Genomic DNA, 21,866 nt, shown 5'->3' on the forward strand with positions numbered 1-21,866 from the left:
GCCCTTATTGGGACAAAATAGGACTGTAAAAGTAACCAGTCTTATTCTGGCTGCTTTCTTTGAGAATGAACCCTGACTTCTAAATATTTGAGATCATGTCCCTTTCAACTGTGTGAAACTTGAAACTCTGCACTTAGGCTTGCAAAGCATAATTCTGTACTGGAACATGGTTTCATGCCAGCTCATTTTCATTTGCCTCGGCTGACTGTTACTTTTCCCTTCACACTTGAGCAATAACCCACCTCCATAGCAAGTCTGAGCTGGGACCGTTGTTGCCTCATATGTACATTTGAGTTGAAATCATAAGAAAACATTCACCTAAAAATAAGGGTTTGATGCAAATTTGACTCCAGGAAACCATTTGCATACCTTGGCAGAGTTTTAGGATCATGTCAAAATCTAATGCCAGCCCTTTCTTTCTTGGTATTAGGTTTTGTTGTGAATTGTTCACACAATATTAGCATGCTGTGTGTCTTTCTTAATCTGTCATCTACCTACCTATCCAGCTATCTATTCTTTATTTTGTATTCTAATATGTTGTGTTATGTTAGTTTATTTTATATATATATATATATATATATATATATATATATATATGGGGGTTATTAATAGTAATTAACTTCTAAATTATGAAACATGAAACCTTTGACCAAGATCTAGATTTAGATTCTAAAGCCAAAGTTAGATAAACCAAAGTAATTATAAGGCAATAGGAAGCTGACTTTGCCCCCATCTTTGCATATGTGTATATGATTTTTAATCTTTGATTTTTAATTCCATCACAGCATGAATAAGGTAGAAACCATATCATCCCTCATGCAGAAGACCAATTCCATGAAATGAAACACTAAAATATAATAAGAAGTGTAATGCATTAGTTGGAGGCATACACTGGCTCTGACACCAGAACCTGCCTTCCTAGACTTGGAGAGAGTAGAGCTAGTTGGATCAGAAGCCACTTGAGAGGCTGTGGTTACTTCTTAGTCCAACCATGCTTTCCCGTTCAAGAGTACTGAATATTTCCTAACAGGATGTCCAGACAGTTTTCTACCTGCCTTCTCAGCTTTGTTGACATACATGGCAACTGCTCCGTTCTCTTGTAGCCCAGTTTAACACTCATTATAGGGATTATATGTGCTTATCCATGCTCCATAAACACATTGCCCAAGAGATACAAATTTGAGAAATTTTCCCTGGGAATGTCTAATTCAAGAAGCTAGGTATTTCCATATTTCTAAAGCATTGAATTCTCAGAAATTACTTAACTTCTAAAATGTTATGGCTGTATCTTACCTCTACCAGATCAGGTCCTCTATCTCCTCCTCCGCCCCCACCCCCGTTTTTTTTTTTTTTAAAGAAGCAGAAGGTTACTGTAACGATATTCACCAAAGTGCTTAGCAATTCTAGCATGTGCTTCCTATATTTATCTAAGGATTAGCTGGTAGTCCCAAATTATTGAGAGGTATTTCTCTCTTTAACAGTTTTATATCTCTTGGAGATGTTTAGAATATTCATTCAGAATCAAAATACTAAAGGTTTAATATTCTGATTCTTGTTTAAACTTCTCATTGAACTCATTCAGATATTCTGATAGCCTCTAAAGTATAGATTTGAAACTATGTCCTTTTGGGTGCATTTTATAAAGATGATAGGATAATTTGTACTTTAGGGCTTTCCAACCCTGTATTTTAAAAAGTGCTTTGTAAACATTCCAATGAAGATCTTCACAAATTCTTAATAGAATGATAATTAAATACTTCTTCATGGAGGGCATATTTTATCTAAGTGCTTTGCAAACTTATTTTACAGAAAACAGCATTTATTTTGTAAGGAAAAAGAAATGATCGTGCTTGAGATCTAGTAACCAGTAATCTCCCTGAAGTAAAATCTTTACTTTCTCAATGTTCTAGAACCTAATAAAGGAAGAATGAAAAAAAAAAAAACACAACAAAACAAAAACCAATCCACCTGACTTTGTGATACTTGGAGAGATTATAACAAGGTCATAGCATGAAGCCTATTGCTCATTCAGAGTTTCAGCCTTTTAGAACCTTTCCTTTTACTCTCAAATTTTCCAAGAATCTTTTTCTGGGACTTGATTTGGCAAAATGGGGATGTAGCTTAAATTTTCTTCTGTGATATTTCTCTGGAGGTAAGAGAGGGCCAGGAGGCCCCCTTATGGTCCCAGGTAGCATCAGGGCCTTCTGTCTGTGGCCTTTGGAGCCAATGACTATGACTTTATTTGTTCTGATAGTGGGGACTATGCCCTTTCCCGTTGCCAGGTGACAATAGTACTTTCTGGATCATAAGAAAAGTAATTTTGAGTAGCAGGGCCTAGCCAGTCACTTGTTTTTTATATCCATAAGGCCAATTTTTATTTGAATAACAAACTTCCACATTCAAATGCAGATACATAAATAAACAAACTAGACTTGCCTTTATATTAAGCCTCTTTTATTGTTGCAAGGATCTTTCCCTCCTGGCCAGGTAAGAGGACACTGGATACCCACTTCCTGTGTCCCGCCTCCCTTAGCTCTACTTAAATTCAAGGTAGCTGAGCATGGGAGTGGCATGCTTTTCCCATTGCCTTTGAGGTTTTCTAAACTTGGATTTCCTGTTCTATCACCTGTCTACATTTTATACTTTGTGAGATTTTTTTCAATGAGATCTTAAAATCTTGATCTTGGTGAAAATACTGAACTCCTTTTGGCACCAGCATTGGGTTTTTCCTGCAGGAGCCCTTCTCGCAGTAAATGTGCTTGGACTGTCCTGCCTGTCTCTACCCACCTTGTCCTCAGACAAGAGGGGCTAGCAGGGATGGCCAGTGCCAGCTAGCAGGGATGGCCGGAAGCCATTGCCTTCTGCAGGCTTTTGCCTCAGGCTACTGGTATCCTTAGCTTAAGCTGGTACCTGTGACTTTTTCACTTTTCTTCCTTCATTGCAGGCCCAGAACTGCCTCACTAAGCTATACAAGCTAGATAAGATGCAGTTCCGGCAAACCATGAGGGACTATGTGAACAAGGACTCTCTCAATAACGTAGTGGACTTCTTGCATGCTTTGCTAGGATTTTGTATGGAGCCCGTCACTGACAGTAAGTAAAGCTGCACCAAGGTCTGGGAGAAATCACTGTGAGGCCACGCAGGTAGCATTTCTGAGGTGCACTAAATAGGTGGGGATAGAATTTAGAGGAAAAGGTGTGTGTGTGTGTGTGTGTGTGTGTGTGTGTGTGTGTGTGTGTGTGTAATAGTGTATGAACAAGAGGCACTCAAACATCATCTTTGACGACATATTTTGCAGGCTTTCTGAGGAAACCGTACCTTAGCAAACAGGAATTCAGTAAAGCTGTGGCACCCTCCCTGTTAGTTCCACAGTCCTTACACTGTCACTCCTCTCTCTGTTATATGACCTTCTGTTATATGACAACTGAGGCAGATCAAGGAACGAGGGAATATATTCATTAGTTCACTGAATAGGTGAATAGTTATCATGTGCTAGCTACAGAGCTTGGAGATTTTTTTCCACAAAATAAAACAGGCAAGAAAAATATACATAAACGTAGTCGTAACACAAATTTGATATACACATACATATACACTGATTTTAAAAAAAAAGGTCAAAATGGATCTAGAGACAGGTCCACAATATTTGATTTATATTTTAGCTTCATGGCTTTTAAGAAAACTCTAGTATAGAAACCTGTGTTATAGGGGGAGACCAGTGAACACCACCTGTGCCCATAATAAACCAGACACCTTCAGTACCACTTGATTGTAAATTCAGTAATGAAGGGAAAGTTGTGTGTGAAGCCTGAGTTGAATAAAATGTATATTTTAATTAGAGCCTGGGCAGAAATGATTTCTTAGTATAGGCTTTTATTGTTTAGATATACTACATGTGTGTTAGTAGTTGATTAATTTATAATAAAGATATATTTAATGGATTTGGAAGCAACTTTTCTGTTTGTATCCCAAGCTTTATTGTTTGGTTATTACATTAAGAGAAAATATTGTTCTTCTTTAGAACCCCTGAAATAATGGATGTTATCAAAGTCATTTTAAGCCAAGCACATTGCAAATTAAAAACAAAACAACAACAACAAAACAATGAAATAATGAGAATTGTGATTGAGATACTGCAAGAGAAATTCTTGATGACAAACTTTTCTCTTTTTTAAGTTATTGGCGGTAGAAACTATAAGCATAAACTACAACATTTCTTTCTATAATGTAAAATCTAGAATCCTTACCAACTGACACGGAAAGTAAGAGGTTGGTAATAAATTACATTACTTTAAGGTGATGAATCCCTCCTGGAATTCTGAGAAGCGGAAGTGGCTCAGAGTGAATCGACCAGCCAGACACATAGGTCCCTATCTGCTCGGTCTTGGAGCCACCCCCCCCACCCCTGTAGTCCACAGGTAACTCACAAGCCTCGAGGAATCTTCTGACAAACACGCAGAGTATACCTAATGAGTCCCCCATGAAAGGTCCATGGATATGTGAAAAACTGGCATAAAATATGACAGAGGGTGAAGGCCTCAGTTCACTGACATTTCGCATGTGAATGAATTAGAAGGAGGTGGCTCTGAGTCAAGCTATAGATTTTCCTTATCTATATGCCCCAAGAGTCCCTGGAAGCAAGAAGCTGCTGGAATCCCTCTGCAGCTGCTGGCAGGACTAAGTCTCCATGCTGTTTCCAGTGCCTTCCTGAATCCCTCTGCAGGGCCCTGTCGGCATCTCCCCTCCCCCATCCCCGTCCAGCTCACCTGGTTGGCCTCACCTCACTCCACTTCTGACAACCCTGATGATTTCCACAAACAACCAGCATTCCCTCACCACCAAAATGGTTACATGTAATAAATTCTTTCTCCAATGAGGACCATTTAGTTTGTCATTTGTTTTTTTTAAGTGGTCACCTATTTAAAAACTACTCTAGTTAGGTCTAAAAGCCTTTCTTAGGGTCAACTGTTGCTTCTCTTTTCCTTGCTAAGTTTTATCAATTGAAAGATTCCACAGAGTGATGAAATAGGGCATAGTGAAGACTCTGAAAGAGACTATGAGTTATTTATTTTCAAGTTCGTGTAAAGATTATCTTTAATCCTCTTTCGGTATTTCATGTTAGCCCTTCACTAATTCCTAGGTTCCAAGTACTTCACTACTTCTTTGAACTGTGTAGCTGAATGGAAATATTGCCTTTAATCGATGCCTTTGCATTCCAGACAAGGCTGGGTTTGGAAATAACTTCACCACCGTGGACAACAAATCCACAGCCCAAAGTGTGGAAGGCATTATCGTCAGTGCCATGTTTAAATCCCTCATCACGCGCTGCGCTTCAACCACGCATGAATTGCACAGCTCTGAGAACCTGGTGAGAAGCTCTCTTTTTCTTCCCACAGGAGTTCTCCATCTCTGCACAGAGAAAAGTTCTCACATCATGGCCATGAGCAAAAGAAGTTGAAGTCTAAAAGTCTGCCCTTTAAAGTAAAATATCTATTTTCCCAGTAACGTCACCAGTAGTAACCCACGGTGGAGCATTAGCCACTGAATTTCTCCTTCTTGTTACTCTTTATCCTACCTGCAAATAGACCCATCTTTCTCCTCTGTCTCAGAGGTTCTGTGGTGGGTAGTGTAATAATTGCAAGGCACTTTAAACCTTTCAGAAAGAAGGTGCTAGAGCACAGCATGTTAGCTTATGAAATATTAAAGAATGTTACACCAAGCATCTTTTGAAACCATACTTACTTTAAAAATTAATGCAGATATGCTGCTGAAATTTTTTTTATTTTATTGAATGCTGTAATCTTTTAGCTACTCTTCATAAATGACTGTGTTAATTAAACCACTGAAGCCACAAGTAGAGCGAGCCAGGTTATAAAAGGTTATTGCTTAATAGCCACCAAAGAGATTGTGGTTTGGGATACTAAAATGTCGATTAAAGCTGACAGATATGATATGAATAGAAGAATTCAAGTCTCTCTGGGAAGTAAAGGAGTGTTTCTCTGTCTTACCAATGTGTTAGATATTATGACGCTTATGCAGAAATCAATCCATTTACACATATGGACACTATCTGCTAATCTACTTAAATCAAAGGAATTGTTCTAAGCTATTCTAAACAATTAAACTATTCACTTAACTTGAGGTAAACTGAATAAAACTCCAAAACAAAGGGAATGTAATTTAATTTTCTGGGTTGTCGAAGCCACCCCAGCAAGGTTCTTGGAGCTTGAGAATAACATGGGCACCATCTATGCATTCTATTTGGTCATGGAAAGAAGTGATTTGACAGGCTGATTATAATATATGTGAGCTCTTATAAATATTAGTCTACAAACTTATGCATAGAAGAAATACTGTATTTCTTAATTTTCTTTAAATCATCTTAAGTTTGACCTTGAATTCTCATTCTACCAGAATGGCTGAAAGTTGAACCTATCATTCTTGAGTTTCCCCACTTCACAAAGTAATGCAAAGATCCCCCTGTCTTAGGTAGAACCTAGGGCCTGCAGAGGCTCCATGGGTTTCAATCATCAGTCCACACATACTATTTCACTTAGTGTGCTTAGGCGCTCTGGTGAGTTTGGAACCCCTGCTCCTTAGGTGCTTGCCCCTTCCATGGAGGAGGGACCAAGGGGTAGAGTGAGAGCACAGGGCCTTGCTGCTACAGGACCCAAAAGGACTCTCTCCATGTTTTCCTTATTGGCTTTTTCTTCTGCTTTTCTGAAGATCATGGGCGTAACTGTCCCAGGGATCTTAAGGTTTGAAACCAAAAGCTATCAAGGTAAGTGTTTTTTAGGCTTCTGTGTTCTGCTTTGCCATGAACCTCTTTTAAGGCAAAGAATACAATCACTACCTTCTTAAAGACACAAGAGAGAAGGAGGAATGCTGAGTGTGAAGCTTAATATCTCCTCAAAAAGTCCTGCATATATTTTTAAGTGTTGAATCACCAATACATTGGTTTTAACAGCCATGTATCATCTTAAGTTCATAGTCAAGTTCATGTTCAAATGGGCTGCAATAGACAGAGTGTGCCAAAAAATGTATATACATTTTAAGAAAGGAAAAAACTGTATTAAAATTGTAATACTCAATATATACCGATAATAAAAGATGAATACAAGTCATGTGTATACATTTTTTGGCACCCCCTGGTACATGTTATTTATTAAATCTGTCCAGCAAAATGCATCACCCTTGAATATCAGGTGCTGTTAGAAGTGTCTAGAGCCCTGAGCATATTTTAGCACAATGATGCAGAAAATTTGGAGATGAACAGAGGCTGAAATCTCTAGTCTAAACACAATTCCGATTACCTTTTTTTTTGCAGGCACCTCTTCAGAAGCCACAATTAAGAGAGAAAAGTTAAAGCTTGGGAATCCAGTGGTTAAAAGCATAAATTGATGTCTTTCTAATGATACAGCCAACTTTCTGAATATGAAGCATGGTAACCATCCTTTTTCACACTAAGGAGGCAGGTTCTTCATAATGGAGAAGTGGCATGCCATCAGTTTCATCGTGGGAAATTGTCTTCCCTCTATAAGATGCCAGTGCTTACCTAAGCCCAAAGAATTACCTTCTCCCCGTCTTCCTATGAAAACTTTACAATCACACAACTATCTTTCTTTCCCCTCACTTTCCTTCTGGCCTTCAAATAGGGGCTGTATTGTGACATTCGTCAGCTGGTCCAGTTTATCAAAGAGGCTCATGGGAATGTCTTCAGGAGAGTGGCCCTCAGCGCTTTGCTTGACAGTGCCGAGAAGTTGGCACCAGGGAAAAAGGTAGAGGAGAACGAACCGGAATCTAAGCCTGCAGGCAGTAAAAGGTAGGAAGCTGGAGTTCTCTGAACATCGGTGTTTGCTTATGTCTGTAGAGCATAATCTGTTGTACTGTCCATTTGGTTCCCAGCAGGGATAGTGGAACTGTCTTGCATAAATGGTATCGCTGGTGGTGGTCCAGCCACAGCTTAGAAAAGGAATGAGTTTACTGTCAATTAAATCCTGTCTCTGTATGAATCAGAGCTCAGTTGATCCCAAACTTTCATACACCTGAACTTCACTTCATAGCTCTTAATTATATGGTAAACTTTCATCTATGTTTTAGTCTCTTTTACAGATAATGCACACTTTTGTCCAGAAAGGAAAAACAATTACTGACACCATATCCTGTTCAGTAACTAATATTTTTAACATGGCAAAAGACAAATGGCTGAGCAGTGCCCTGTTGTTTTTCCTTTTAGTAAACAAAATGTATTGTATGCCTATTTTGTAAGAAGTGCCACTTACAAAAATTAAAGGAAACTCCTAAACCTAAAGTCTTGCTTGCAGTGAATGACTTTTTGCAATGATGGTAATAAGGTAGCTAAGTCATGAGTCAAATGGTAGGATATAAGTTCCATACCAACACAGACTTATGGTGGTATGGGGTTTGCAAGCCTATAGGTTGTCTTTAACAAAATGTTATGAAGAATTGAGGAGTGATGTCCTGCTCTGTTGTGATTGGTGGAATTCACATTTGCATAGGTCAGAGGCGGGAAGTGTTGTGGATAAAGGCCAGGTGTCCTCTGCACCTGAGGAATGTCGCAGCTTCATGTCTGGTCGACCCTCACAGACTCCAGAGCAGTAAGTAGCACTGGTTTTTCCTCCAGCATAGTGGGCTGAGCACTTCCCACTGGAAGAAATTCTGTTTTCCAAACTGATGTTCATTTTTCATTTTTTTGGACTTTGCCTTGCTTCTGCCTTTTACTATTCACTCCCAAAGCTACTAATCTCTACAGGCCCAAATCACAAATAACCAACGTCATGCCTACAGAAAGCCTTTGATTTCAGTTTATCACCACTTTTCATAATGGCAAAATCAAAAGCATCTTGAAATTAGTGTCCCCAGAAAATGTGAGGATTATTGTACACACTTAATATACAGCCTAATTCTATGCAAGGCTCACCTGTTTTAATTCTTCTTTTGAGGACTATTTATCTACAAGTGACATGATCAATATTTAAAAAATAATTTTAGGTATATCATTTTACTTCTCAGGGTGCTGACTTAGTATTAAATGATTATCCTTCCAGAAATTCTGCAAAGTATTGTAGCTTTTATGGTATCCCCTCTCCATTGTCAAGGAAATCGCAGTAATCAAATAAGACCTTGGTAATAATCCACATCAAGCAAATAAAACCTTCAAAGGACAAAAAGCCCTCACAGTTCTTATAGCCCTTTACAATCTTAGACTGCCCCTAAATGGGTGGAGAAAAGTAAAAACAAGGTAAATTAACTCTATAGGTCCAGGGACCACCATGCGGGTTTTTGTTTACTGTTATAGCCCCAATGCCTAGATGAGCTTTGGCCCATAATAACACTTAATATTATATATTTGAATGAATAAATGAGTGACAACCAATCAACGAAAGGATAGAATTGACAGATTACCATTAATAAGCCTTTGTTTTCTTTAACTTTCTCAAAATCGAAGTTTAGTTCCCCCTTTAAGGAAGTCTATAGGACATGGTAAAAATCTAAACGTAAACTCTAAGGAAAAAAAATTAATGTGAAAGGCAAAAATTAAAGTTCTGTAGCTAAATAAATGGCCATAAGACTAGTTAAGAATCCTTGCAGAATCTGTCCAAAAAAGGAGGACTTCCCCTCAACAAATAACACTAGCAACTATTGAGCTAATCTGGTAAATAAGAATGAAACAATTTATTTACTTAGGTAATTTAGTTTTCTATATTGCAAAAAGCCTCTTTCTTCAGTATTCTATAAATTTCACCTGATTTCTTCAGCATTTATAGCACTTGTCTGTTCTTTCCCCTTGAATTAAAATACATGTTTTAATATGTGCCTACTTAAAAATTTCCACTTGAAAGGATGTCATAGAACTGTCAAATATGGGACTTTTCCCTGATCTGAGTGGGCCGAGGAGATGATCATGCCAAATGTCTTCTGTTTAGCACCGGAGAAAGGTGGGTGGGTGAGCCTGGTTCCTCCTTTATCTTCAATTTCTCTCCCTCCTCCCCTTCCCTCTCCTTCTCTTCTCCCTCTTCCTCCTTGAATAAAAGTCACACTGAGTAGTTTTCAAGCAGTTTTACATGCTCATTTCTCTGAAACCCATTATTGATACACACCCACTGAACAAAGCTAATGTAGGGTTTTGTTGAGAAAGCTGATAAGCTGCAGGCTCCTTGAATGTTTTCCCACTCACATAACGTAGTCACACACTCATCATTGCGTCACACTTTCCCCAAAGGTAAGAAGTGCTTCATACACTGTGATCATTTGATAAAAATAACTGAGGAGTAAAATTCTAACACACTGATTTAAATTCACACCATATTTTATAAACAGAATGGCCTGGTTTAAAATAAGAATAAAAGGTATTTAGTACTCTGATGTGATTTTGAAAAATAAAATCTGAATCCCTATATAAATATCTCCAGAAAGTGATTGCTTTACCAAGTACTGTTAAATGTGGGGTAGATTCCAGATTCAGCCCCAAAGCTTATAAGCAAATCATGACCTAGAATCCCATGAAAAATTTTATCATGTTACTAGAGTATTTTTTATAACCTTTTCTTTCCAAATTACTGAAGTAATATATGTTGCTGAATGTGGAAAACACAGAAACACATGGAAAAAAATACTTTTAAAGCCAGAATACCATTAGCTGGAGATAAACACTGTATACTTTTGTTGTATTTTGTTGAGTACACTTTTGAGCACATGTACACATGCTGTCATGTGTATTTTTTTTATTAACCTGGTGTTATCCGATTTAATTCATTTGATCACTGCCTTTTAACTTCTCAATATATCATCAGCATCTCCCATATCAATAATCTTTCAAAATAAGATTTTAATGACTATAGAGCATGTCATTATATGTAAACCCCATAATTTAGTCTCAATTGTTTTCCTAGAGTGGAACTCTTAGATTTTGTCCAGTTTTTCAGTGTTGAGCAATAATACCACAGTGAACATTTAATCTTCTTGTATCTACATCGTAGTATGTTGTCCCATTTCCTTGTGATAACTTCTTGGAAGTTGAATTTTTCTGTCATGGGTGTACATACAGGCTTTGGATAACATATTACCAAATTACTTTCTACAAAGTTTGAATCATTCTATTTCATTGCTGGCAGTATGATATTAACCATTGCTTTCTTTTTTCCACCTTAATCTTTGCCAATTTAATGAGTGAAAATATGACTATCAATTGGCCTTTTTTTGTTTGATTCCATAATGACATTAAACTGTTTACTATTGGCCCTTTTCTTTTTCCTCTTTGGTGTGTTCTAGTCAAAAATCCCTTTGGAGATGTCCCATTTGTCTTACTGAGTTGGAGATTATGTATATATACATATATATATATATATATATATATATATATGCACACACATATATACATATATCTATATCTATATCTATATCTATATCTATATAGATATCTATAGATATAGATATCTATCTATATGTAGATAGATAGATATATATATCTATATATATATGACTTTTAAACCTTACTTAAATTTCTTTGACTTAAGAAAGCTAAAGAGACAGGCACTATGAAATGATTTAGCGAACAATTGTTGGATGATACATCCCCTAGGTGTGGTGATTGCATTTCATTTATTCATTCTTTCATCCAACTACTTTTTGTGAATGTATTTAGCATCAAGAATTATGTTATATGGGGGTGAGGGTCGGGAGTAAGATATAGTATTGCACATGCCTCAGGGAACTTAAAAAAATAGCTAAATATTTACTGACACTGTAAGTGCTTCTGCTATTATGACTCACACCCGCAGATGAATACCTGCAACAATATTTAGTCTTTTTATTAAGGTTTAAAAAATCCCTTCAATTTGACAGCTGAGACATGACTGTTTGCAAGACAAGCTCGGAGATTCAACCTTGGTCTCTCTCCTTCTACTCCCACTGTTTCCAAATCCCAGCCCTTCAAAGATCATCCAACATGAGTTGTCTAAATGTCATTGGCAAGAGGGTGAAAGAAATTGAAGAGAATTTCACAAGTGTTGTCAGACATTTAACTCTCTCCTCTGCTTGCTTTCAGCGATGAACAAATGCAAGGGGGCAACCTGGGACGGAAGGATTTCTGGCGAAAGATGTTCAAATCCCAGAGTGCAGCAAGTGACACCAGTAGCCAGTCTGAGCAGGACACCTCGGAATGCACGACTGCCCATTCAGGGACCACCTCAGACCGACGTGCCCGCTCACGGTCCCGTAGAATTTCCCTCCGGAAGAAGCTTAAACTCCCTATAGGTAAAAGTATGTCTGTGTTTGCTTATGGATTCTCTTATTTCCTGCCGTGTCCTCAAATCAACTCACAGTCAAAGCAAAGCAATGCATTGTAGGGTAGAGAAAGGGAAAGAAAGCCTTCAAGTCAAAGGCCAAGGCTGACTCCATTCACTCATGTATTCACGCTCTTTTCTTTTAACAGATATTTCTCCAACTCCTACTCTGTGTCTCTCTACAGTGTGCAAACACTGTGATGCATCAAGGATTATATTGTGAGCAAAATTACACAATATCTGACTTTGCCAAATTTGCAATCTAGTAGGGTTGACCATCACTAAAGCAGAGAATCATACAACTATTGTTTGTTTGTTTATTTTTAGCTGAGCCATCGTGCCACCTGTTGGTAGCTCAGTGGCAGCTCGGCTTGGGCCAGGAATTGAACCGCTGTTGCTCAGAGCTCACACTCTTGAGTGAGCTCTTAACCAACTGAGCCACTCGGCCAGCCCGAGAATCATACAACTATTAATAAGAATAATTGCAAACTATGAATTTTATGAAGGAAATATACATAGTGCTATGAACGCATGCAACAACGAGACCGGACCTAAATGAGGGGGAGGAGGCAGGAATCGGAAGTTTCCTGTGGAAGTGTCATTAAGATCTGCAGGATGCTTAAGGGAAGGAGGAAGGAGAGCCCTCCACGTGGTAGCAATAAAATGTGCAAAAATCTTAGGAGGGAGGGAACTAGAAGAACTGAGACAAGGAGAAGAGTGACTGCAGGAATGTGGTAGAGTGACAGGGGCCAGAGCATGCAGGTCAGGGTGGCTGTGTATCCTGCAGCCCTACATAGCCTAGGTGGGATGCTGAATGGAAGAGTAACATAAGCAGGTTATTTTTTTCTAAAAGATCACCACATGGAAAACTTATTGGAGGGAGCCTGAGCGGATAAGGGAGATTGTGGTCCAGGTATAAGTGATGGTAGCTTAGACTGGATGGTAACCAGGTAAACACAGAGAAGTAGACAGATTTGAGAAGTACTTAGGATGTAAAATCAACAGGGCTTACGGGGAGATGTGAAAGTTGTCAGGAAGAATGGGACATATTATGGTTTTATTCACCTAGGAGGCTCAGGGTTATTCTGTCCTTGTCTTTCTTGGTCATGTAATTTTATAGTCTAACTCTGAATCTTTTGCTTCAAAGCATGTGTGTTGAAAACAATTGGTTTTCACTTCTATTTACATCAAGTCATGTAACTTACATTGCTTGGTGGACACATGCTGATGTTTTGTTTCATGCATTTGGGAGAAAAGGCTACAATGGTCTGATTTTAAAATATTATTAAATAGGAAACTGGCTGAAACGATCCTCCCTCTCGGGCCTGGCAGATGGCGTAGAGGATCTCCTGGACATCAGCTCTGTGGACCGCCTGTCCTTCATCAGGCAGAGCTCCAAGGTAAACAGGACATTACTTATGTAAGAGAATGTTGGAGTCGCTGATAGAAAAACATCAGGGCTGAGAAATGCTAAGCACCTGCAGGGGCCAAAGAAAGTTGAAGAAACTCTTCAAGTGGAACAAATTTAGGAAACTTAGGTGAGCAATGGAAACTAAGGTGTCTTAGTAGTAAGCTATCATAAAGAAGAAAGAAAATGTGGGACACAAATTTTTATATAAAACTATAATGCGTATATAGGACATGTGTAGGTGTTATTTCCCAGACATTTTTCACACACATGTAGAATTCCTGACATCTCAAGTTCCTGTGTCCAAGGATCCAATAACTCTGTAGATCTTCCTTCTACTACTTTTTCGTCACCTGATCCATTCTCCCTCTTGAAAAAGATAAGGAAACTCAGGTTGACTTTTCCCATTAAGTGCTTCTTCATAATACTGTTAAGCAATGCTAAGCATGCTGTTAAGCATACAGTTTTGGAAAAGGTATTGATTCTCAGTGAAATCCTTTTCTTATAAGAGTCCTCCTTATGAATGTTTCATGGCGTGGTCACTATAATTTTCAGCTTATGATAAGTTACATTGCTTTATATACAAATTATATACTTGCAATCTTTCTTCCTTGAATCTCACTAAAACTTATTTATTTCTGTTTTAAAAGTAATATTTTGAGATTACATGAAGAATGTAGCAACATTATAAAACACTTAGACGACATAATTATAATTCCCTTTTCACCTTTTTTTTGCTAAAAAATTGGCCAAGTGTTTGAGAGTCTTGTTTTGCTGAAAATTTTGAGTACTGTTGGCTTAGGGACAAGATCAAGAACACATGTTAATTCCAAAAAAAAGTAAAACAAAAAAATAAACATTTTATTACACTTTAACTATAGTGCACTTTATAAAGTAATTTATACGAGTTCTTCAATAGAGATTTGAAATCTTCTGTTCAGTTTCCTCTTTGGTCTGATTCTCAGCTGTGGTTTTGTTTGTAACCTGAATTTGAGTTTGGACTTCATCAGAATTAAAGTCTAAGAATACCTCCTTTTTTTTACTTATTTTCTTAGTGTCTGATTACTTCACTTTCAGTCTAGGACCAGGATCCTTTTGCAGATTATAGTTATAAATGATGTCTTTTTTTGTCACATGGGAATAAACTCTACTGAGTAACCAGATATGGAAGCCAGAAGAAGCGAAATAACCTTCATATTGAAAACAACTTATTTTTCAAGACAAGGGTTAGTAGAAACACAAAGAACTGCCTTTGAATTTAGTTGTCTGACTACTTTGCTTTTTTTCCTCAGGTCAAATTCACCAGTGCTGTGAAGCTTTCCGAAGGTGGGCCAGGGAGTGGCATGGAAAATGGAAGAGAAGACGAGGAGAATTTCTTCAAGCGTCTTGGTAAATGTTATGCAGCCTAAGAATGACATCCAGCTTTCATCACACAACAAAAATTTGATTAGATAAAATGGTCCATTTTCAATTTCCATTGATTTCTTATACATTTTTTTTCTCATATGTGTGTGGTCCTACTATCTAGAGCTTCTCTATTTATCAGTTTGGTTCAACAGACATTTATGAAAGCCCCACTAGTTCCTCATTCCCCAGAAGACATTGGGTTCACAAAGAAGAATAAAACACAGCCTCTTCTTCTGCTGTTCTATCCTTCATTAAAATCTGAGAGCTTTAAAGAACCTTCAGATATTCTTTTATCCACCCACCTACCTACTTAGGAATTCTGCACATTATACACCTGACAGGTGGCCAGTGGCCCTCTGAATACTTCCACTGAGGGGGCGTTTATTACTTTACAAAGCAACCTGTTCTAGAGCTAGACAGCTTTAATTGTTAGAAAGTCTTTCCTTACATTCTGATAATGTACATAGCCATACATTTGATCATTTGATTCATTGGCCCTAGTTATGACATCTGTAGCCACACACACACACACACACACACACACACACACACACACACACACTTACCCATACACCCATACACATATAATGCTAATTTCAACTATAATCTGTTTCATGTTCGCTCCTGTCATCTCACTTCTGCTGGTTAAACATCATTGATTCCTTTTGTTTTCCTTACATGGAAGTGTCTCATGAACCATCACCATCCTAATTCCATTTTCCTATGTATTCTAGTTAGATTATGTGCTTTGAAAAATGTGGAGCTTTCAGTGGAATGTAATGCAATGCCCCATATTTGACTTTAATCAGTGTAGTAGACAGTGGAACTATTAAACTCCAGGGATATAGGAAGTGTATGAATACAATTTAAGGTTGCATTATCTATTTTCACATCACATATTTGGTTTGTATTAAATTTTGAATTAACCTTTGCCAGTTCTCCTTGACGTGAATAAATATCATGCTTTACTTTGATGTAACCATGATTAATTCTTCATCTCAAAATAAATGAAATTTTTCTTGTTTCATTGACTTGGGAGTGGTATGTCACTTGCCAGGCAAGAAATTAGGAAACAGAACCCAAACCAAGTTGAATTCTGAATCTTCTTTTTAACAATTGTGCTATGAAGATCCATCTGCAGAGACATAGACATTTCTCTGTTTTCACCCAAGTTATTGATAGTCTTACCAAACAGGACAAATACAAATATATAACTCACAGAATGCTTCTAGTTGACTTTTATTAAGTAACAATTTGTGAGTATAGTTTTACAGCCAACCATATACTTTATTTACTAGCAATCAACAAACAATTTTGTACCTCATTATAGAAGCATCATCAGACTTTACCAAAAAAAATCTCGCTGATATATTTATAATTCTATCAAAAGGAGGGATGTAGCTTAGTTCAACATGATGTATTCTTCATGAAACTACGGTGGTTTCTATGATTACTCTTGTGTTTTAAAAAAATATTACTATCTATCTAATTATTTCTCACAGAATTTGGCTAGAGCACACATGAAGCTTATTAGTCTATGGTTTCTAGAATCTTTCTAGCAACCGATACCTTCATCATTTTTAGTCCTATAACTTTCAAGTTCTTTTTAAATCTGATCCATTACACTATCTCTTCTTTATTCCACCATCACAGGTTGCCACGGTTTTGATGATCATCTGTCTCCCAACCAAGATGGTGGAAAAAGCAAAAACGTGGTGAATCTTGGGGCAATTCGACAAGGCATGAAGCGCTTTCAATTTCTGTTAAACTGCTGTGAGCCAGGGACAATTCCTGATGCGTCCATCCTGGCAGCCGCCCTGGATCTTGTAAGTAATTGGAAGAATTTGACCACCCTGTTTCCCATGCCAATTAATACTGCTAATGATGGGAAGCATGAATCCGTAACCCTAATTCTGTGGGGTTGTGTTTTTTTCTTTTCTTTTCTTCTCAGCATTAGTAACAAAAGGAGGAAGAAAGGTTGTGAGGTGAGAGAAAAAGAAAGCGGGGGGGGGGATCTTAATATGTTTTGGGAAGTAGAATGTATAGCATAATGATTTAAAGTATGTGAGGGCTCTGGAATCAGACTGCTTGGGTTAAAATTGTGCTGACATTTACCAGCTAAACCTCTGTCAAACGAGAGTAAGAGTAATGATACTGTTATAGCTGCCTCTTCGGGCTGGTGTGAGGATTAAATGAGTTATTAGATGCAAAGCCCTCATTGCCAGTGCCTGAAATATAGTAACTGCTCAGTAAAGTGGGCCACTGTTATTGTTACATTATTTTTGGTCTTATGTCTGTCATGAATTAGTCCTTTAAACTCTGAGTCCTGGCTTAATTATGATTTGGAGGGAAAATATGAAGCAAGGATCAATTTAAATTAATTGTCCAAAAGTACATTGAACATTATATGGTATTATATACATGGATAGGATTAAAGAGTATAAAGTGAATCTTGTTTAGAAACTGTTTTGGTCACGTAAACTAAGCCCAGATGTGAGTTTTGAGCCTCTCAATTGCATTTATTTATCTTCTGGCTTAATAAACTCTTCAAACGCTGTATAAATACTGGATACAAAATACCAAGTAAATATCAAGAAATAAAAATCATTCACTTTTCTCTTTTAAAAAAAGAACTAAAATCAACTTTTATTATAACAAAAGAGCTTTAAGACTGCCTATTAATTATCCCTTTTCCAGGTGTTACAACACATGAATAAGTGACCACTGGCCACTCCTAGTGTACCTTGGAAAATCATTCAAACCTTATGTAATCATCCAAACCTAATGTAATTCATGACGTATTTCTGTGACATTTGCAACTTTTGCGCTCAGAATGTTTAGTGACCACAAGGTATGTGCTTTACTCAAGCCTGAAATGCAAATACCACTGTAAGCACCCAAAATGATGACTTGTCCTATAAGATTTTTCAGTCCATTTCCCATTTGTGGATATTGGCCTTTGCAAATACTTTCATAAATTCCAAAATGTTTACTATATATTGATGTATGCTACGGTGGCTGTAAAATATAGAGTCACAGGTCTCCAGGAGAGCTGAGCCTGGTGGCAACTAAATAATCAAAGAACAAGAGATCCGTGTCGAAAGCACTAGAGCTTGACAAGGCAGGGCGTCAGTCCCGCGTTTTATAAGTGGGAGAGTGGTAACTAGCCTGTCACTCTTTTGAGTTATTATGGTTCTCTTTAATCACAGCTTGATCTATTCCAAAAGGAACAGATTAAAGTAAATAAGAGTAACAAATTAATGAGAAAAGGACAAGCAGTTGAACACTTAAACAATGAGTAAGCACATGAACAACCAATTCCCTGAAAATACTAATAACCAACAAAGTATGCTCCGTCTTACTTGCACTTAAGAAATGCTCATTAAAATGTCCATACATTTTTATAATATACCTATCAGATTTGCAATGATTAGAAAATGACGGTGTAAAATACCAGTCACCACTGCATGGTTCTGGCAGTGATGGAAGCTGCAGGATTTGATTAGGGAATGGAAAGAGGCCTTGGAATAACAGGGTGATAGTGAGAGCGCAGTAATAGTGAGTGGAGCTCTCCTTGGCTCTTCCCTCAACAGGGAGTAATTTTGGAGTGGATGCAGTCATGGAGGAGGGACAGTTCTTAACGTGTGAGCTATACCAAATGGTACGGGTGGTAGAATTAAAAAGCCTGAAGCCAGTGTGACTTACAAGATACTCACTGTATAATAATTAATTACTGAACTCCATCAAGGTCTATTGGGAGCTTCCTAAGCACCAGGCATGATGCTGTTAATGATAACACAATAGAACTCAGCTGGAGGGCTTCACCTATTGTGTACTTTTTTTTTTTCTTAAAGATTTTTATTGGGGAATTGGGGGATGGGAACAGCTCTGGGGAATTGGGGGAAGGGGAACAGACAAGTTGCTGTCCTTTGTTCTTCAGTCTAGTTGTGGAGGACGTTGCTTCACTGGCCCAAGTTGGCACCATCATTGTGCTCTTCCTGGGCGAGGCAGATCAGTTGCTGGCCTCTGGACAGCCGCTCACTGAGGCTGCTGGCCGCTCACTCTGGCTGCTGGCTACACATGGTAGCCCAGAGCAACCCACTGCCACAGGGGCTGCAGCCTACACCATCGCCAGCAACTCATGGCAGCCCAGCTCCAGGTTGAGCTGTTGTTCAGCATCTTAGCTGTAGAGGGCAGTGTCACTGGCCCTCATATGTGGGATCCGAACCGGGGCCCTCTGGCGTCCCAAGCGAGTTCTTAGCCATCTTAGCCATCGCGCCACTCGGCCGGCCCCCTTTGTACCTTTCTTTATGAAGGTTGTATTCGTATAGTGACCTATTTTCCAGACTTCCTAATGTACAGTATTCTAGAATTGATAAACTCATGATTAATATTTATTGTGTGCCTACTCTGTTTCCAAAGGAAAAAAGAAAATCAAAGCTCAGAAAGACCAGCTAACAGGCCAGGGCTACAAAGCCAGCGAAGGGCAGAGGCCGAGGGAACCGAGGTCTGTCTTTACAGACCCTGTATTTCTACTGTACCATGTTGACTCTCCCATTTAAAAATCACTTGAGATCACTATAGGAGCTTACTTTTAAACATGCAAAAATAGTAGATTCTTTATTTTTTACCCGGTGATTGAAATGTGATTAAGAAAGTAAAGATGACAGAAGCTAGTTGAACAGTTGTTAAATATACAATAACAGTTGTACATTAGGTGGTTTAAGCTTGGAGTGTTCCAAAGGTACTGTCATGTCTATCTTTGTCTCAATCCTAAAGTCCCAACTACTTTGGAAGTTTTTAAATGAGTGAGGTATCAAATGTCTCAAGCAACTGCCAAATAAGATTAAGGATGATAATAATAACAAATCATACCACTTAAACGTATTGTTAAAAAACTGAAAGACATCGGCACAGCTGGCCGTACAAATTGGAACATGATTGGATAATAGCATTTGGACAATTCTCATGGAAATAAGTACCTGATGACAGAGAGAACAGGTTGTACTTCACTCACTAGAAAGGTCTAGACCTCACACTGTTTCAGAGATCCTGCACTGAAACCTCTACATAAATATGCATCATGCAACAGACTTTATCAAGCAGCGCTTTCCATTCCCACAATTTCCACAGCAGACAACAAAGTCCCAAGAGCTGAGGTGATCTTGCTCAAGGTCCTATAATCCAGTTAATGCTAAAACTATTCACTAGATTTCTGATGCCATTTACAAGTCTTTTAGCAATATCATATACTTTCTCTTGTAAAAACAATTATTTAAATCAGAATGTCTCTCCTGATACATTGAAAATATACTTAAATGTCTATGGTCTCCCTAATAAAAAAATATGAATGATCTTTAATGGCCCAAAAGCATTTGAATCTTTAAAAAAGTTTTCTTATCATGTGATTACAAATGAAGAATTCATCCTAGGAAAATGTAGGAGATTTTCAATTTTAAAAATTCACACCACACATTCACCCTCTAAAGCGGTGATTTTAACATTTTGGAGGCATAGACTTTCTTCAGAATTGGATAAAAACTATGGAAATTCTCCCAAGAGAAGTGCACTTATAGACAAAATTTGGCATATAATATTATAAGGTTCATGGACTCCCCCAAAAAACCATCTCTGAAACTGAAAAATGTTAAGAACTCATTCTCAATTAATGCATTATCACTGGGAAAATGAGACTCTTTAGTCAAGTATTTGTAATGACTTTATTAACAGTTATTGATTATATAAAAACAGAAGGGATAATTGCTTCCTACATGGAAAGCTTTTAGGATTTATATACAATATGTAGGCATGAGAGAAATCTGAGACATGTCACAAAGAGAGCAACAAATTTGAAAAATAATCCCAATAGAACAAATTAGTACTGGTTTCTGAATAGAGATGATTTAAGAATAATATTAATAAATACTGTGATTATCAAGTCTCTTGCTGAGATTTCAGTCACTCTCATCAAATGGCTCCATATCTGTTTGATTTCCAGCTGCTCTAATGCTTACATTTTCCAGGGAGATGTGTTTCAGGGGTTTCGAGATGCAGGCATACTCTCTTCCTGGCTATAGTTGGATTCTTACCATTAAGTTGGACTGAATTCCATAGAAAACTTAAAAGTTATTTCATTTCTCCAAAATAAAGTTTTGGGCCAATATTTACCAGACCACTAGATTCTCCTTTTTTACTTTCCTGTGGGACCTACTATGGCCCTGATTGACCTTCTCAATCTTATAAATCTCATGGTAAGCAATAAAATCAAGGGAGCTTGATGCATTTAAACTTTCTAGTCTCAGAGTAGAGAGGCTTTTTTTTTCATTTTAATTTTATTGGGGAGCAGCCATGGTCATCGGCTACACATTGCTTTCATGCTACAATGGCATAGTGGACCCTTTTAAGGAGGGTGCAACTCACAGTGGCCCATGTGGGGATTGAACTGGCAATCTTGGTGTTATCAGCACCATGCTCTATAACCAACTGAGCTAACTGGTCATCCCCTAGAGAAGCATTTTCTGATCATTGTAGATGTCTAGTGATGAAGTAGCTGCATTGGTAAGTAATGAGTTCTTTGTCACTAGACTGGATTCAGTGGGGACCAGTGTACAGGGGCTCAAGAAGTGGGTGATTAGTATAAGTTCCTTTCATACCTGAGAGTTTTTTATTCTATGTCAAGGCCAAGGAATATGCAGAGGTCAGAAGTCAGTATTGCATTGGTCAGAGTCAGTCAAGATTAAAAGGAG

The 21,866-nt window shown here is 38.0% G+C and overlaps 1 protein-coding gene across 11 annotated transcripts in view; it reads left to right on the plus strand.

The window, feature by feature from the left end:
• Nucleotides 1-21,866, plus strand: part of UNC80 (unc-80 subunit of NALCN channel complex) — a 199,204-nt gene that overhangs the window by 48,552 nt on the left and 128,786 nt on the right. For 9 of the 11 annotated variants that reach the window (XM_019656896.1, XM_019656903.1, XM_019656897.1 and 6 more), the window contains exons 15-22: nt 2,945-3,092; nt 5,220-5,368; nt 7,656-7,822; nt 8,520-8,618; nt 12,068-12,282; nt 13,599-13,705; nt 15,006-15,102; nt 16,774-16,946. In XM_019656896.1, the coding sequence (XP_019512441.1) occupies nt 2,945-3,092; nt 5,220-5,368; nt 7,656-7,822; nt 8,520-8,618; nt 12,068-12,282; nt 13,599-13,705; nt 15,006-15,102; nt 16,774-16,946 (1,155 nt within the window). The remainder of the gene's footprint in view (nt 1-2,944; nt 3,093-5,219; nt 5,369-7,655; nt 7,823-8,519; nt 8,619-12,067; nt 12,283-13,598; nt 13,706-15,005; nt 15,103-16,773; nt 16,947-21,866) is intronic. The other 2 variants (XM_019656898.1, XM_019656904.1) reach the window with 1 other exon arrangement.

Source organism: Hipposideros armiger, unplaced genomic scaffold, assembly GCF_001890085.2.
Source record: "Hipposideros armiger isolate ML-2016 unplaced genomic scaffold, ASM189008v1 scaffold_268, whole genome shotgun sequence".
Taxonomy (NCBI): domain Eukaryota; kingdom Metazoa; phylum Chordata; class Mammalia; order Chiroptera; family Hipposideridae; genus Hipposideros; species Hipposideros armiger.